Below are 18,779 nucleotides of genomic sequence, written 5' to 3'. Positions count from 1 at the left end.
TATGCTCTATGATTCCGTGTCTGTTCCATGATAATGGATATCGTTATTCAGCGATCCAGCGTCTCACATCCATAATTCACAAATATAAATTATGCCATCTAAAGGCGGACTTTCCTATGTATCAAAACACCATAAATAGAGCAGGGGCATGAAGAGTAACAGTACATGTAAAGTAGCTTACTTTTGGATCAATGCTATATCCACTATCTGGGGTAGACGCCAGCGTCTCAGGAGGGGAACATCGTACGGAACCAGCAGATGCTGAAGAAGACGTGGACGTTGCTGCACTGCAGCAAAGAATTAAGTAGTTCCTCCAAAGTCCAATGTAGGAGTCACTGCCAGTTACTGCAGTCACTTTCTTTGCATTAATGGGACTGCTGTAAATAAATACATTCAAGCATATTGTTAGTACAATCTACAAACACCCTGCCTGCTAAATTCTTGGCAATTGATTTATCTTTTCATGTCAAAGATCACAAGTCTTCATTTAAAGGGAACTTTTTTAAATTGCAGATATGTGCATCAAAGTGAACCTGACCACAACTTAATGTTTTTAAGGTTACAACAGTGCTAAAGTGCCTACAATAACGTGTGTTCATCTTCAAATAAAATGTCCTTATTGAGTCCCTTTGGATCCTGGGCGCAGGATTGGGCCTCAACTTCCCTGAACAAGATTAATCCCCACCCTCCTAATGTAAAACCCCATCATCTGTAATTTGACTGTCAAGCTGAAGAATTAGTTGCATCAATGAGGGCTCCAATTAGGCAACAGTTGAAATCTCACGTACAAAATGAGAATAGGAATAAAAAGGCTCCATAGTAACAAAGTGACTGATCATAGGCCCAGGCTGTACATGATTCCTATGAGTGCTAAGCCCCATCTTCTGTCATTAACCATCAAGTGCAAGATTTAAAGTGAACCTAAAGGCAATATACTTACCTCCTCTCTAATGGTCCAGGTCCCTCAACAGTGCTGGCATCTTCTCTGCAGTCTGGCCTTTGAACATCTCCATTTGGCGGGCGTGGGGTGACAATTCCTGTGAGCAGGCAGGTAGGTATATTTTATCGAAGAAGATACACTGCATGACTCTTCTGCAATAATAGTCTGCCTGCTCACAGTCTTTAGTAAAATTAGTTCAATTCTGTTTTAAGTGCACGACTAGGGGCAGCAGTCAAAACTTCATGTACAACCTCAGCACAAGAATCAAGTAGCTCCACAGTGACAAAAGAGTAAATTTGAAGACTATGACGTTAAATGCAAGCACCACAATGCGACTGTACAGTTGTTAACTTAGAAACACTTTAGGCCAGGTCTGGTTCACCTTACAGAACAAGAGATCGTTTAGTTTTAATCAGCGGAATACATTTCAGAAGCATCAAAACCAATGCTGTGGAATGTTTTACAGTCTTCTTTAAAGCAGCTGCAGCCTAAGTAGAAAAGCCTGTGCCCTGCCTTCATGCTGCAGAGAATGACCCCTACTCTGTGTGGAAGCAGCACTTTCTATGCTGAGGTGTGACATGCCCTCTGCTGATTCAGAACTAAAGCTCTTCAATCAACAGGGAGCATTGAGCGTTGCTGATTGCAGAGCTAACGGGTTGACTCAGCAGGGGGTGTGCCAACCTCTGCTGAGAATACAGCAGCTTGGCAGCAACAGCCAAAGACTATCATTGTGGCTCAGTGTAGAGCTAAGGACATGTATGAAGTAGGACAAAATAAAACATTTGTATGTTGGAGCAAGCTGTCTGTAGTGAAAACAACACCATTTTCATATCTCTACTCCAACTGAATATAAATTCAGGAAAAAGTAACATTAACATAATATTCAAGTACAAAAAAAAAAAAAAAGGTTTAATACTAATCTGAGCACAGCTAAATGACCAAGTGCCTATGGAAATTAACAGACTGGGGAGGGGATCAAAACTAATTTAAAGAAGCACCTATCTCTGATAATCCCACTGCAGAGGTGTGCATTAACCAGAAGAAATAAACATCTTACTTTATATCAACTTGTGGAGACAGAAGCTGCAAGCGAGTATAGGAAAACATCCAGGCATAGCTGACAGCTGTGGGGCAGTACTTGGGCAGATTATCTTGTTTCATGAAGCTGGAGAGGCTTATTATCCATGGATCCAGACCCTGCGTAACGTGTGCAAAGATCCAGATATGCGATGGGCTGACAACATCAAACTGATGGCTGATTGGCGAGGAGCTCCATTCTGCAAGTGTCTGCAGATCTATCGAATTTGGACAGTACAGCAAAGTGGTCTAAATGCAAAAAGAAAACCATGTTAGAAGTTAACTTGATGTACCAGTTACTTGGGTATCCCCATCTCCAGTATGACCAGCCTCTTGTATGTTAGATGTGTCCTTGTTGGGTTGAGCTTTCTCAATTAACATTTTTCTAGGTCGTCTAACTATATTCAGAGCAGTATATGAGAAAAACAGACTCTTGCCACATTAAGAAACTGTGTGACAACACTTGCCTGATCTGCTCCTGTAAGATGTATAAAGCTTTCTAGAACAGAAGGACTAAGCCTGTCCAACACATCAATAGCCAGTTCTTCATCACACTAAAAAAAGAAAAGAAAAAAAAAAAATTAGAGAAACCAAAACATAAAATGTTATTCTGTTTTACTTCAAAAATGATTTCCCAGCCATCATCTACATCCTGCAATACATTCACCCTCTCCTTCAAATTATCACTACAAATAAACTGCATGCAGACATGATTGTTTCAAGAAACATTCCCAGAAGTCCTAGAAACTCACATCCGTTAATCAGCATATTTTTCTTAAATTTGTGATTGTATATATATTAAGGATACAGCATAAACCGATCATTTGGGAATACGTTAGCATAATGTACAGTAGCATAAAGGATCAACAAAGAAAGAACATTTCCAGACTAGATAAAACCTTGTCCTTATTAAATGTCTTCTCTTACCTTGGGAAGTTCTAACACAGTATACAGAGTTCGTATCTCTCGAAGGACATTTACAGCAAGTCTCCTGGTGGAAGATCGGCTGTTACATAAAATGACCAGTGCAAAACCCTCTACAACATGGAACACATTGGAGAATGGACTTCTCTCCAGAGGGAGGGTATGGGATCCTCCATTGGCTAGGCCCCGCTGTAATAAGACATGGAAACAAAAGTTAATGTTTGAGGATTTTTATAAGCAAGGATTTCCCAACTCACTTAGAAATGTTTGATGGTTCGATGTTCCGATGTTCCATACAGTCAAGAGTTTCTAATCTCACTAAGGGCTCATTGCACACTGCATCTCAAAAAAAGCTTTTTTGTGCTCTTTTGCACATTTTGAACATCAGCGTTTTTTTTCATAAACCCTCCCCTTCCTAGTGGAGGACAGTGCAACACCCGCTGCACGTTTTGTGTCTCACTCTTTGTGTGTGGGCACTTATTTTGGCACCAGGTGGAGTTTTTGGATTTAAAAAAAAAATCAGTTACCGTATATACTCGAGTATAAGCCGAGATTTTCAGCCTCTTTTTTGAGGCTGAAAGTGCCCCCCTCGGCTTATACTCGAGTCATCGCTGTCTGCCCGCTCGATCAGCGTGTCGAGCAGACAGACAGCGGCCATTCTATTCAAAAGCCGCGCCTCCGGCTCCGCCTTCGCCTGTGATAGGCGGAACACTGAATTTCCCAGCAGCCTGTGTTCCGCCTATCACGGACATCGTATCATCCTCGTACTACGGACGAGGATGATACGACGTCTGTGATAGGCGGAACACAGGCTGCTGGGAAATTCAGTGTTCCGCCTATCACAGGCGAAGGCGGCGGCGCAGCTTTTGAACTTTACAATGGCCGCCGACGAAGAGGGCACGGGACGGCACGGCACGGGACGGGACGGGACGGGGGCAAGGCAAGGCACGACACGGGACGGATGCAAGGAGGCAAGGCACGGCACGGGACGGAGGCAAGGAGGCAAGGCACGGGACGGAGGCTCGGGACAAAGGTAGGCTGGACACACACACACACACACACACACACACACATGGATGGAGACACACACAGGGATGGATGGATGGATGGATGGAGACACACACACACAGAGATGGATGGATGGATGGATGGAGACACACACACACAGGGATGGATGGATGGATGGATGGAGACACACACACACAGGGATGGATGGATGGATGGACGGACACACACACACACAGGGATGGATGGATGGATGGACACACACACACACAGGGATGGATGGACGGACACACAGGGATGGACGGACACACAGGGATGGACGGACACACACACAGGGATGGACAGGCATGTCTCACCCTCGGCTTATACACGAGTCAATAAGTTTGCCAGTTTTTTTGGGGGTAAATTGGGGGCCTCGGCTTATATTCGGGTCGGCCTATACTCGAGTATATACGGTATACCTGTAAATGACTATTGCAATGCAGTACATGCACTGAGAAGTGAAAAAAGGTATCGCTTCACTTTAAGTACATTTTCGTTTTACATATATTCTCTGGTCGCATTGTGTACTTAAAAGTGGGGTATTGCCTATATATGTTTTCACTACTGATAGACTAGCTTTAAAAAATGTGGAATTTATTATGTAAAATAAAATCTTGGCTGTTTTATCTTACACAGCCTTTGATAATATTTGGAACATCAGGAGGTACATGCGAATGGCACATGATTAATACATAATTGAATGAGTTATAGGACACATTGTAATTCTCTCCCTATTACTACATTTCTTAAAAAAGGAACTCATTTATTATACATAAGGAATGGACTGTCTTAAGAAAGTCTATGCTTAGCACAGCAGCCAATCTGATTCGCTATTCATTATCCAACACTTCAATAGGCGAATACATTTGATTATTTTCCCTAAGCATTACAAGCAGCCCTGCCCTTAAGCACTAAAAATATCCTCCCTAATTTGCCTTCGTTATTCCCTTATCTACCCATTTTTCCCCACAGCTGTCCATAGGGCAAGTTATGACTGCATTTGCTGTCAAAATTAAATGATGCATTATCACCTAGCAGTCTGAAAAACTGCTAGAACATGTGGAAAACTTTGGTGAGTAATGGATTTGCATTCATTTACAGAAAGAAAACTACAGATATAATTATTTATTAAAACATGGGCAATAGTTATGAGATTTGCTGCTGCATGATTTAAAGTGGAATTCCACCCAAAAATGGAACTTAAGCACTCCTCACTCCCTTACATGCCATATTTGGCATGTTATTTTTTTGGGGGGGGGGAGTGGGGGCTTCGTTAGGAGGGGGACTGCCTGTCCCACTTCCTCCTTCCACCCAGGGACCGCCAAGGAGACTCCTCCTTTCACCTTAGGCAGCCCCTCCCTCTAGGCAATCTCCTGTCCACTCCAGGAGCGCAGCTCGACTCGCGCATGCACCGTGCGTGCCCGGCCGTGAAGCTGAAAGCTGTCATGGCCAGGTGCCCACAGTGGCAATGGAGGCACAGGCAGAGACAATCGACGCTCCCTTTGGTCGCATCGCTGGACCATGGAACAGGTAAGTGTCTGTTTATTAAAAGTCAGCAACTACACTTTTTGTAGCTGCTGACTTTTAATAAACATAAAAAGCCTGGAACTCCACTTTAAATTCATATGTGATTTAGAATGTCACAATAAAACCTCCTCACCCCTGCCTTGCAAAAATGCTATTACTTATGATTACAAAATACCGCAATCATCCTTAAACGGATATAACTTCAGCACCAACAAACTGCCCATGATCAACCATGGATAGATACAGAGCAATAGTTGCTACTTACAGATATCAGCAAAAGCAATATGTCAGTTGTGTACTATGGTGTTCATTTACTAAAACTGGAGAGTGCAAAATCTCCTGCAACTGTGCCTGGTAGCCAATCAGCTTCCAGGTTTTGTTGTCAAAGCTTACTTGAACAAGCTGAAGTTAGAAGCTGAATGGCTACCATGTACGGCTGCACCAGATATTACACTCTCCAACATTGATAAATCAACCCCCATATGTAGTTAGATCCTTATGCCGGGTACACATGGGCCAAATATTGGCAGAAATCAGCTGATACAGTAAAGGCCTTCAGCCTGTGTGTACAGCTCTCTGTCTGACAGAAGCCTACCTCAAGACTGCATGCTGGAAAATCAGTATTTGATCACTATCTAATCAGAATCTGATCAGCACGGGCAGCCAATAGTTGCGAGTGCAGACCTGTGTGTTCTGGCGCTCCCTCTGTCAAAACACAACACACAGTGGGGGAGACCGCTATAGTAACATCATTTGTGTCAGTTTTTTTCATTCAGCCTGCTGGGTTGAAGGAAAGAAAAACTTATTGTGTGTACCAGGCTTTAGTCAATGATTCCTCTAGATGGCAAGGCTTGAGGATAGGGATGGTAAATACCTGTGAATCTGTTTTTTTATTGGGCATCTGAGTCGCCTGCTTCCACTGATTTATTAGCTGGACCAACATCTTCACAGCATTGTCTAAAAGAGTGGGGTGCACATCAGTTACCTCCCGCACAATAAAGTATACAAATCCAGAAAGAACATCCTCCCGCCAGTCAGGAAAATCAAGCATTAATGCCTGTAAGGTATTGAAAGCAAGCCCACGCAGTTCTTCATCCATATGAATTGTAAGCCTAGAGAGAGAAGGAACAGACATTTAACACAGTGAGCTTCACAGAGCATTATTTATCTCAGCACAGGAGAATGGCGACAGCTGTTTAAAAGGTTTCACAGTCTAAGAATATATTAATCATTTCTATGTTTCTTGCATATATGTGCACTTTTGTGTCTAGTAAAAATCAATAGAAACAAGAAAAAAAAATGATCTGGAACATAAACTGTGGCCCACTTCCATCCCAGGTTATACATATAAAGACAAAAAAGAGTGGTCATGGGACTTTAAATGAGGTGGGTCACAGAGTAGGCACAACTAGGATAAAATTGATAATTTCTTATAAATTCATGATATACAAAAAATATGTAATACTGTATTTTTTGGCGTATAACACTCACTTTTTCACCATGAAAATCGAGTGCAAATAGCGTGTGCCTGTTATACGCCAATTTTAGCTGCCTCTGAGGGGACAGGAAGGGGGCAGGATGAGCGCCGTCAGATTACATACAGTAAGAATCTCCTATTCACTTGGCCTCTGTAATAGGAAGTCCCATCTCCTGGGCCGCTATTGGACCACTGTTCTGTCTATCATAGGAGAATCTCACTGTATGTAATCTGTTGGCGCTCATCCCGCCCCCCTCTCTGTCCCCTCTAGGCTGCGATGGGCATCAATCAGGCTGCATTGATGGCAATGGTGAGGCTGCTGCATTGATGGCAATGGTGAGGCTGCATTGATGTGGACTGATGAGGCTGCATTGATCAGGCTACATTGATGGCAATGATGAGGCTGCAGAAGGGCACTGACCCTTATTTTGCTTCAAAGTTCCTTATTTAAAATTAAATTTTTTTTTCCTGAAACCTCCCCCTTAGAATGAATACACGTGTTATACGCCTGTGTGTGTTATTCGCCGATAAATACGGTATATCTATGCAAAAAGTCATATAAAACATGGGCAGTAAAAAGATCCATATATAATGAGACACTATACGCATATAATAATCATAAAGATATCACAACAAAATGCACAATTGGTCCGTAAATTAGTAAATGTATTCTAGCATCTATGGATCTTTACGTGTTTCGTGGATCTTACTAGGGTCCACTCAGCAGGAGTTTGATGCAGCAATTCATAAAAAAAAAAAAAATTGAATAAATAAAAAATAAATCAAAAGATAGATAATAAATGCCTTACTACTTACACATCAACTCAATTAGTGGGCCCAACAGTGGATTAGTGGGGAAAGCAGCCAGGGGGAAAAAATAACAAGACCCCAAGTGTGGTAATTAGGGTGTATGAACACAGTAGACCAGATGATTCTAAGAAGAAAAAATGTGGGGAAAAGAACAAATCGGCACTTGATTTATTTATCAATTTGTTCATTTATTTTTTTTTATCTATTTATTTTTAATTTATTCCCTTTTTTTTAAGATTATTATATATATCATTTTTTTCATAGATGAATTGCTGCATCAAACTCCTGATGAGTGGACCCTAGTGAAATCCACAAAACACGTAGAGATCCATAGATGCTACAGTACATTTACAGACCAATTGTGCATTTTGTTGTGATATCTTCACGATTATTATATACGTATAGTGTCTCATTATATATGGATCTTTTTACTGCCAATATTTATAAAACTTTTTGCATAGATATATTACAGATTTTTTTAAAGTATTTTTGTATATCATGAATTTATAATAAAATGTTCAATTGTATCCTAGTTGTGACCCACCTCATTTAAAGTCTCATGACCACTCTTTTTTTGTCTTTATATATATATATATATATATATATATATATATATATATATATATATATATATATATATACATATACATATACATACACATACACACACACACACACACGCACACAATTATATAGTTGTGGTGCATTAGCAACTGCTGAAACTCCCCCTGCTGTGCATATGACACACTACACTGGTGGCTAAGTCATCTACAAATTGGTACAAACACTTCTGATTTCAATCATTAGCAGTCTTGTACAAAAGAGCAATAACATTTTCTGCTCCGTGAAGAATCTACAATTATACCAGTGATGCATTTTTTAAAAGAGAAATTTCCACTGCACAAAACAACTGTGTGAATAACGTCTGATAGAAGCTGCCATTCTTCAACACCGGTTTTAACAATAACATGTGTAGTTACACGTGTTCATACAATGAAAATACGACTCTTGAACTAATGAGCTTGTGAATTGTTCCAACTGCTGAATTTGATAAAGGTTTGGTCTGATTGCTCTGGGATACGGCTCATCATTGAAACATGTTAAAAAAAAAAAATTGTACAAAGAAACTTTTGTGTTTTAGGTACACAGATTTTCTTTTGCGTTTATTCTCTATGTAGGGTAATTTCAAGAACTTAATGCTCAGATCAGTGTAAAGAGCCTGTTGCAATGTAAAACATAATTTGTCGCTACTCTCTACCAGTGCTAGGGTTTGAATCTAGGGAATGTTGCAGCTCACAAACGGGGCACTGAATGATTTTTACATGGAATTACCATATTCAATAAATATTCTAAAGAAAGTTATAGATAATTGAAATACAAAAAGGTATAGACGGGGATCAGTGGTTGGAGGCCCTGGAATCGGTCCAAGGCTGTTCTTTAAATATAACCCAGAGACTGTTTTAACTATCCATATTATTGAGGGTTCATTGAACCCCACTTAAATTGTTTGTTGTTGGACTCCGCCCAGACCCATTGTGTGCAAGATGCAAGGGAGCTAATGGGGACCTGATGCATCTCCTTTGGCGGTGTCCAAAGTTGCACCACTTTTGGACTGGCATAGTAAACACCATCAAAAATGCTTATACTGGATGAGGTAATAATAGAAAAATATGTCAGAGGTGGGGTCCAGAGCACTGTTCCAACCTCGAAAGCTGATCCTGCAACATGGGATCTCTCAAACTCTCCAACTTTAGAGATGTGGTTAATCAATATGGGAATAACTTTGAAATATCAGCACTCTATATAGCAGCATACAGGAAGCCCTACCCAGTTCAATATGATCTGGGGATGCTGGCTAGCTACCCCTGTCTTGGTTCCATTAGACCCAATTCTTGATAGGCTATTGGCGTAACATGGGAACTCAACCGCTCAGTGTCCTCACCCTTGGAGTGATTGTAATTTAAAGTACTGGGGAAGAGATATGAGGAGAATGTCTTGCTGAACCATATATAGGGATGCATATACTGTGAGACAACTAATGATATCTCAGGTTCAATCTATAAACCTGCTTTGGCTATGTACAAGAACATTATTCTACTTTGTATCTTGTGAAGGAATTGTATAAATGTAATACTTCGGAATGTGCATTGTTTATTGTACTGTTAATACATTTTATATTGACTTAAAAAAGAAATACAAAAAAAGGTATCAATCATAAACTGCAGCAAAGCATAGCAAATTTGAATTGAATTCCTAGGATGATACAAGATCAACATCATTACTGTTGAGCAGATTAACCAGACTATAACAATTTAGCGCCATATTTCACTATCACCAGAAATAAAACACAATTTCAGTTGTGCACATATGAGCAATAAACACTAGCATGCACTAAGCACATGTATGTAAAATTTTAAATATATAAAAAATATAAATATATAAGAGCCTAAATCTACTCCCACCCACCATTCTAAGACTATTCTATCTACCCTGTAAAAGAAAAGATGTATACAGTAAGGAAAAAAAGTATTTGATCCCCTGCTGATTTTGTACGTTTGCCCACTGACAAAGAAACGATCAGTCTATAATTTTAATGGTAGGTTTATTTAAACTGTGAGAGACAGAATAACAACAAAAATATCCAGAAAAAATGCATTTCAAAAAAGTTATAAATTGATTTGCATTTTAATGAGTGAAATAAGTATTTGATCTCCTATCAATCAGCAAGATTTCTGGCTTCTATACAAAGTAACAACCGAGATTAGGAATACTCTCTTAAAGGGAGGGCTCCTAATCTCAGCTTGTTACCTGTATAAAAAGACATCTGTCCACAGAAGTAATCAATTATATTCCAATATCTCCCCCATGACCAAGACCAAAGAGCTGTTCAAGGATCTCAGGGACAAGATTGTAGACCTACACAAGGCTGGAATGGGCTAGAAGACCATCGCCAAACAGCTTGGCGAGAGGGTGACAACAGTTGGTACAATTATTCACAAATGTTAGAAACACAAAATGACTGTCAAGCTCCCTCGATCTTGGGCTCCATGCAAGATCTCACCTCGCGGAGTTTAAATGATCATGAGAACAGTGTGGAATCAGCCCAGAACTACACGGGAGAATCTTGTCAATGATCTCAAGGCAGCTGGAACCCTAGTCACTAAGAAAACAATTGGTAACACACTACACCATGAAGGACTGAAATCCTGCAGCGCCCACAAGGTCCCCCTACTCAAAAAGAACATGTACAGGCCCGTCTGAAGTTTGCTAATGAACATCTGAATGATTCAGAGAAGAACTGAGTGAAAGTGTTTAGGTCAGATGATACGGAGATCTAGCTCTCTGGCATCAACTCAACTCGCCGTGTTTGGAGGAGGAGGAATACTGCTTATGATCCCAAGAACACAATCCCCACCGTCAAACATGGGGGTGGAAACATTATGCTTTGGGGAGGTTTTTCTGCCAAAAGCACAAGAGGACAACTTCACCGCATCAAAGGGAGGATGGACGGGGCCATGTACTCTCAAATCTTGGGTGAGACCTTCCCTCCCTCAGCCAGGGCACTGAAATGGGTTGTGGATGGGTATTGCAGCATGACAATGACCCAAAACACATGGCCAAGGAAACAAAGGAGTGGCTCAAGAAGAAGCACATTAACCACTTAAGAACTGAGCCACTTTCTGAGATCTGTTGTTTACAAGTTAAAAACATTTTTTTTTCTAGAAAATTACTTAGAACACTCAAACATTATACATTTTTTTTTCTAAGACCCTAGAGAATAAAATGGCGTTTGTTGCAATACTTTTTCACACCGTACGCGAGCTGGGCTGGAAGGGGCGCGTTTAAAATTTTTCTTATTTATTTTACCTTTTATTTTTGCACTATTTTTGAAAGAAAAATAAAAAAAATAAAAGTGTCACTTATTCCCATTACAAAGAATGTAAACATCCCTTGTAATAGAAAAAAAGCACGACAGGACCTCTTAAATATGAGATCTGGGGTCAAAAAGACCTCAGATCTCATATTTACACTAACATTCAATAAAAAATAAAATAAAAAATGTTATATTATACATATATATATAAAATTTTGTCATTTGAAAAAAGAAGAAAAATGGCCCTTTAAGAGATATGGGTGCAAGTGACATTTTGACGTCGCTTCCGCCCTGCAATGGTATGGAGACGGGTGGGGTCCATCTTTCCCTCACTCATCTCCATACCACACATGGAAGAGGACCCAATCGTCTCTGCTGCTACCGACGGCTCCTGTAAGCGGCGGGAGGGGGGCCCTCTGCCACCACTGATAAAAGTGATCTCGCTACGAATCCGCCACAGAGACCACTTTTATAGGAAACCGACCACCTGATGAAGAACAGGATACCGGGGTTATGGCAGCTAGCTGCTCCCATAACAAAGATATCCCTCTTCAAACAGTCGCTGTATATTGGTGTTGCCACGGTCCGGAAGTGGTTAAGGTCCTGGAGTGGCCTAGCCAGTCTCCAGACCTTCATCCCATAGTATATGTGGAGGAAGCAAAAGGTTCGAGTTACCAAACGTCAGCCTTAAACCTTACTATGACCTGGTGAGGATCTGCAAAGAGGAGTGGGACATGATGGCCAACAACAAGATATGTCTGACCTCTGTGATTGCCAGTAAGGATTTTGCCACCAAGTAGGAAGTCATCCTTTGCAAAGAGGTCAAATACTTATTTCACTCATTAAAATGAGAATCTATTTAGAGACTTTTTGAAATGCGTTTTTCTGGATTTTTTTGTTGTTATTCTGTCTTTCACTGTTTAAATAAACCTACCATTAAATTATTGATTGATAATTTTTTTGTCAGTGGGCAAACATACAAAATCAGCAGGGGATCAAATACTTTTTTACCTCACTGTATACTGACCCATTTCGAAGCCATTCATGTCCGATCGCATTGATATCTCCATTGCCAGTTCAGAGGAAAGATCTCCGACAACGGCTGCAGAGCCTATGTGGTGACTTCACCCATAGGCTTACTATGAGGCACTCGTCGTTGGCTGTCCTTCCTCTACATTGAGGCCTGTGTTGGGACCCGATCATGCAACTGGACTGGAGCGGCTTCAGAATAGGTAGGTATAGTCATTATTACTTTTTTAAGATAGATAGAATGGGTTTAGAATAGGGGTGAAAGTAGGTTTAGACTTTGACTGGAATTCCACTTTAAAGGGCTACTAACTATTTAGGAACAAGGGCATAAGTATAACTATAACGCAGAATAAACACCTTTCTGATCCACCACCTGCACTGGTTCATTTAGCTAAATGAACCAGTGCAGATACTGGTTCATACTTTTATACGACATTTTTACACTTGACACTAAAGGTTCTCTTTAAGTGCTAAAAAATTGGATTTTTGTACTCACTGTAAAATGATTTTCCTGTGCCTGTTAACGAATAATGGTAACAGGCATAGGAAAAGACGACATAAATGGCGACTGCCTCCCATTCAAAAAGGTGCCTGAAGGACCTTACGGCCAAATGAGGCCTGCACATTCACCTAGTAGAACTCAGAAAGCATGGGAACAGACTTTGAGGTGGCAGCCTTGCAGATGTGGGACACAGTTCTTTGATGCTGAAAGGCACTGACAGATCCTGTGAACCAAAAGCATGAACACCAGTTTATCTGAACCACCTAGTGATGGTGGAATGAAAATCTGGTGCAACCTTATGGGAGAACAAAACAAGGGGAGCTGCATGGGGGACTCCTGGTAAAAAGGTCTTAACCAAAGAATGAGAGACCAAAGATCTCTGAAACAAGATTGCAAAAGCAGAGAGCTGACCCTTAATGGCAAGAGCCAACTGGTGGTCAAGACTCAGTTGTAAGAAGAGAATTCATCCCACATCCTATATTGGAAGCCCTGAGACTCACAGCAAAGAAAGTATAGCTTCCATGTCCGATGCAGTCCTCCTAGCGGTTACCATTATGGAGAATCACCAATTCAGAGATGCCCCTTTCTCTCAAATCTGGGGTTCAACAGCCATGCCATTGAAGCTAGTAATCTTGTAGCATGATAGTAAATCAGTCCTCGATTGGGACAAGTCGCACAGCAATGGTGGGCACAGGCGAGGCTGCAACGATGGGCACAGGCAAGGCTGCAACGATAGGCACAGGCAAGGCTGCAACGATAGGCACAGGCAAGGCTGCAACGATAGGCACAGGCAAGGCTGCAACGATAGGCACAGGCAAGGCTGCAACGATAGGCACAGGCAAGGCTGCAACGATAGGCACAGGCAAGGCTGCAACGATAGGCACAGGCAAGGCTGCAACGATAGGCACAGGCAAGGCTGCAACGATAGGCACAGGCAAGGCTGCAACGCTAGGCACAGGCAAGGCTGCAACGCTAGGCACAGGCAAGGCTGCAACGATAGGCACAGGCAAGGCTGCAACGATGGGCACTGGTATTGCTGCTTTGGTGGGCACAGGCGAGGTTGAATTGGTGGGCGCTGGTCACGCTGCAATGATGGGCACAGGTGAGGCCTGGCTAGTAGTTCAGGACTTGAAATTTTGAGGCCTGTACTAGAGGATACCTGTACCTCGAAACAACCTTGCCAAATTTGTTGTTGAACCTGGAGGCCAGAGGGTCCACATACAGAGTTCCCTACCTGTGACACAGGTCCTGAAACACCTCTTGGTTTAGGGACCACTCTCCTGAGTCCAGATGTTGCCAGTGGTTGTAGTGTGCTTGCCAATTGTCCATGACTGGGATGAAAATGGTGGACAATGCTAAAATGTTAAGTACTGATCAGGACAGGATCTGCTCTACCTCTCCTACAGTGACAAGACTTGGTTGTATTGTAAAGGTCTGATGTGAAATTGGGAAACTGGAACGGTCTTGACGTGAAATTGGGAAACTGGAACGGTCTTGACATGAAATTGGGAAACTGGAACGGTCTTGACATGAAATTGGGCAAATGGAACTGCCCTTGAAAGGAAATTGGGCAAATGAAATTGGGTAAATGGAACGGCCTTGAAGTGAAATTGGGCAAATGGAACGGCCTTGAAGTGAAATTGGGCAAATTAAATTGGGCAAATGGAACGGCCCTGAAGTGAAATTGGGCAAATGGAACGGCCCTGAAGTGAAATTGGGCAAATGGAACGGCCCTGAAGTGAAATTGGGCAAATGGAACGGCCCTGAAGTGAAATTGGGCAAATGGAACGGCCCTGAAGTGAAATTGGGCAAATGGAACGGCCCTGAAGTGAAATTGGGCAAATGGAACGGCCCTGAAGTGAAATTGGGCAAATGGAACGGCCCTGAAGTGAAATTGGGCAAATGGAACGGCCCTGAAGTGAAATTGGGCAAATGGAACGGCCCTGAAGTGAAATTGGGCAAATGGAACGGCCCTGAAGTGAAATTGGGCAAATGGAACGGCCCTGAAGTGAAATTGGGCAAATGGAACGACCTTGAAGAAGGTTACCACACGAGAGAAAAGCAGAGAATCCAACAACTCCTGGACAGACTGAAGTTTTTACAGTTGGGATCAGAGTTTGTAGTTTCTCTTTACAGAGAAAAAACTCTAGCCTGAGCTGTGTCTAGGACTAGATAGTATAAGCTACGCCGTCCACAGTGCGTGTGCCTACTTGTTTCCTCAGAAGGAGATTGTCAAAGTACCCCTCAATGTGGGTGCCTTGAGAGTGCAGCAGGCTAGTACTGGAAAAGCAAAAAAAAAAAAAAGTAAAGGGACCCAGGAATGTAAATAAATTAGGTAGTTCTCAATGCTCAGTCTGATCAGCCTACTCATAGAATGAATCATCAGGGCAAGCACTGAGGCAATGCCAACAGCTCTGGACCTAGAAAGTGCTCCAAGTTTATAGGAAAAATATAGCCACAGTTTTTTTGGCTGTAGTGCTCTTGAGGGTCACAGAAGAACATTTGTTTTGTTCTCCTGTGACCAAGAGTAAGCTTATAATGAGCTAAATCCCACTATCGGCTGATGGGGCAGAGCTGCCTGATTGACAGGTTGCTACGCCTTTAAACACATGGCTGAGACCTGAAGCCAGCCATACCCATCCCCTTACCGCCCTGTCGCTCCAGTGAGTGCTGAAGAAGCAGAGCGGAAAGCGGTGACTGATAGTCACTGCACTCCCCTCAGAGTTGAGTGATCAGCGGTCATGCGATCGCTCAGTCAGAACTGGCGTGGGGTCAGATGCATCCTCACACAGATGCTGCAGCATTGAGGTGTGGATGTATGTTTATCCTATAATCCAAAACTTTTCCTTTAACTGGTTGCCAAAATGGGGACTAAAAAGTGCCCTAGGCAAAGCAGATCACTTCCAGTCCAGCACTGCAATGCCTAGCCTGGACTGGCCTACAGTTTTTTTGTTTGCCAGTGTCCAATCCCATGGTAGGTAGCAGTATAACCCAAAAGTTTAAGACCTTTAAAGGATGAGAAAGAACAAGTATTTACAACAACAAGCAAAAAGCATCTGCATGTGATGAACCAAGTTATAGAAGAAACTTTACCTTGCTAGCAATTCGATGAGATCAGCCCTGCTCATACCATCAGGGATAAGCCTTGGAATAGCAGCAATGCATGTCCTAAACAAGTCAATCTTGGGTTTCCTTTCACCTCTGTGTTAAAAGAGCAGCAAGAAATCAACACCCATGAACAGAAACATAAAAAAAAACACATGTAATACATATATCTTCTAATGTATGTTCTCTTCCATTTTGCTACTATGTTTCAGAACAGTAAAAACCTCTTTACATAACTGAAGACTTAATTAGGAACTTTTTCTATAAGGCAGCGTTAAAAAGGCAATAATGTAAAAGGTGCAATAAACTAGAGATTTCATCAATTTCCATTAGTAAGAACTACAAACCGAAAGATCCTTTCACTCATATAAAATCTTTTTATTCTTTTCTCCATAAATCTACAAAAATTCAGGATCACAATGCAGCATTTTTTTCAATTACTGTCATTTGTACCTTTAGCAGAGTTGGCCCTAATGCCAACAAACCATTCAAAATTATTGCCATTCTGGACTTTTTGGCATGTCTAGGTGGTCACTGCTATTTGTACCATGTTTTATGTCTTTTTAAACCATAGCAGACAACCATCCTTGATTTCTAGGGACGGTCCCAGGTACCTGGAAAAGACTGTAGGACTGAATGTAGGTAGATCTGAATGTAAAAAAAAAAAAAAAAATGCCCTTTTTCATGCAAATCAGACTCTAGTTTTCTTATCTGTTAGAACTTCCCGGGTGTTGGAGAAATATTTATTGAGAAAGCAACATAAAAAATGAAAAATCATGTGTTTTAATTTCATGAACACGTTATTATTCTTGGGTGTTCTGTGGACCTGCAAGGTGGTATTGTGTGAACACGTGTAAATATGTTGACTAAGCCACAAAATGCTCCTAGATATTTATTTTTTTTAAACTGCCTTTAAATTAAGCTTGTTAGCATTTACTAACGCATTAAGTCACCGCCACAAAAAATAAAAGTTAAAAACCTGTTGAAAAAGTGTAAAAATAACATTTTCTCCAGAGGGATTACTTTGACTTCGTGCAGCAACACCAGTTAATAATAAGGTGCCTTAAAGCCAATTTCCAGGCACCCTGATCTTAATAGCAGTAGACAAGCTACAAGTTGGCTTCCCCTGCTGTGTGGTTTAATTTATGCTTTCTGTTATCAGCAGAAAAGTTTGCATTCTACGTGTTGCTATTTTTACAGCTGCCACTGTTCTACCAGTTGCAGCCAACACCAGCCCTGCAGCTTAAGCTTATGTCTGCTTCAGCAGGAACTGGACAAGAACCATGTATGGGCAGGCTGAATGTACCCAAGTTGATCGATCAATCAACTTGGGTACAACCAGCCTGCCTAATTTTGCATGCGATTATTGATAGTGGCTGTTATAGCCACTAGCATTAATCACTGTTTTTTTCAGCGAGGAGAACAATGGCTCCAAGGGAGCATTTAACTCCACTTGGCCTTAGATTGACACACGCACATACCTGCGTATGCTCGCTAAGGCTGTGCTTGATCATCTCTGTGGTGGTATTAGGACATAGCGCATTCCATGATTGAAATCAACCTATGCTTGCCACTCCTTCCCCTTTAACTGATAGAGAGTATCTATGTGAATTTAGTGTGAATGTAAAGGTTGCTTTGGAATGTGAAATGCAGGAAAATGCATATTCTGCAGAAAAAGTAACATTATGTAGGTGTGTTGTAGAGGTGTACGATGGACCTCTTCCAACCCTGAAGCAGTGTACAGTACAAGGAGGTCTAAACAAGTCATGTGACCACTACTTTGAAGGAAAAAGGGGTATGTAAAGTAAAATAACAGTTTTTAGTGAACAATGTCTGCTCTGCAGTCATGGAACATAGCATTTGTCTTTGTTTTTGATGCTGCAATTTAGCTCTAAAAATATAATCGCCTCTCTTTTTACAAAATTAAACTAAAAGGTAATCTTTCTTATTTCTTTTGTTTGGATTTGAATGCCTTTAAGTACTTTTTTCCACTTTTATAAGGCTTAAATAAATGAAGAATTTTTTTTTTTTTTACAAAACTCAATATTATTTTATAATGCAGTAAGTCTATACCATACTCTACCCAACATCAGGGATATTTCCATGCCCATCAGCTGTGCTACATCATTAAGACAATTTGCATGTAACTATTAATTTTTTTTTTCAGAAAGGGTTAAAGATTTTTGAAAAAAATAAAAAGATTTATTAGTAATAATATATATATATATATATATATATATATATATTTTTTTTTTTTTTTTTTTTTTCTCCAGAGGTTTAGGTGTAGTGCCTGCTGGATCTCTTTGGTAACCAAACCATACAGGGGCACCACTAACTGTGTGGGAACAGTCCTGAAAGCTTAGCAAATACAGATTACAGCTCATTTAAAACGCACTATGCAATGTCAGGCAGACTGCACCCCGGAATGATTCGCTCTAATCCTCTACTTTCTCAAAACACATGCTTT

The 18,779-nt window shown here is 41.1% G+C and overlaps 1 protein-coding gene across 9 annotated transcripts in view; it reads right to left on the bottom strand.

Moving 5' to 3' along the window:
- FRYL (FRY like transcription coactivator) overlaps positions 1-18,779 on the bottom strand; it is a 471,518-nt gene that overhangs the window by 94,401 nt on the left and 358,338 nt on the right. For all 9 annotated transcript variants that reach the window (XM_077477518.1, XM_077477512.1, XM_077477513.1 and 6 more), the window contains 6 exons: positions 16,301-16,408; positions 6,390-6,627; positions 2,945-3,130; positions 2,485-2,571; positions 1,998-2,266; positions 182-377 (listed from right to left, as the gene is read on the bottom strand). In XM_077477518.1, the coding sequence (XP_077333644.1) occupies positions 182-377; positions 1,998-2,266; positions 2,485-2,571; positions 2,945-3,130; positions 6,390-6,627; positions 16,301-16,408 (1,084 nt within the window). The remainder of the gene's footprint in view (positions 1-181; positions 378-1,997; positions 2,267-2,484; positions 2,572-2,944; positions 3,131-6,389; positions 6,628-16,300; positions 16,409-18,779) is intronic.

Source organism: Lithobates pipiens, unplaced genomic scaffold, assembly GCF_037356315.1.
Source record: "Lithobates pipiens isolate NorthernLeopardFrog02 unplaced genomic scaffold, aLitPip1_a1.2 Scaffold_13, whole genome shotgun sequence".
NCBI lineage: Eukaryota > Metazoa > Chordata > Amphibia > Anura > Ranidae > Lithobates > Lithobates pipiens.
The sequence above is the reverse complement of the archived record's forward strand: the minus strand, read 5'-3'. Positions and strand labels throughout refer to the sequence as shown.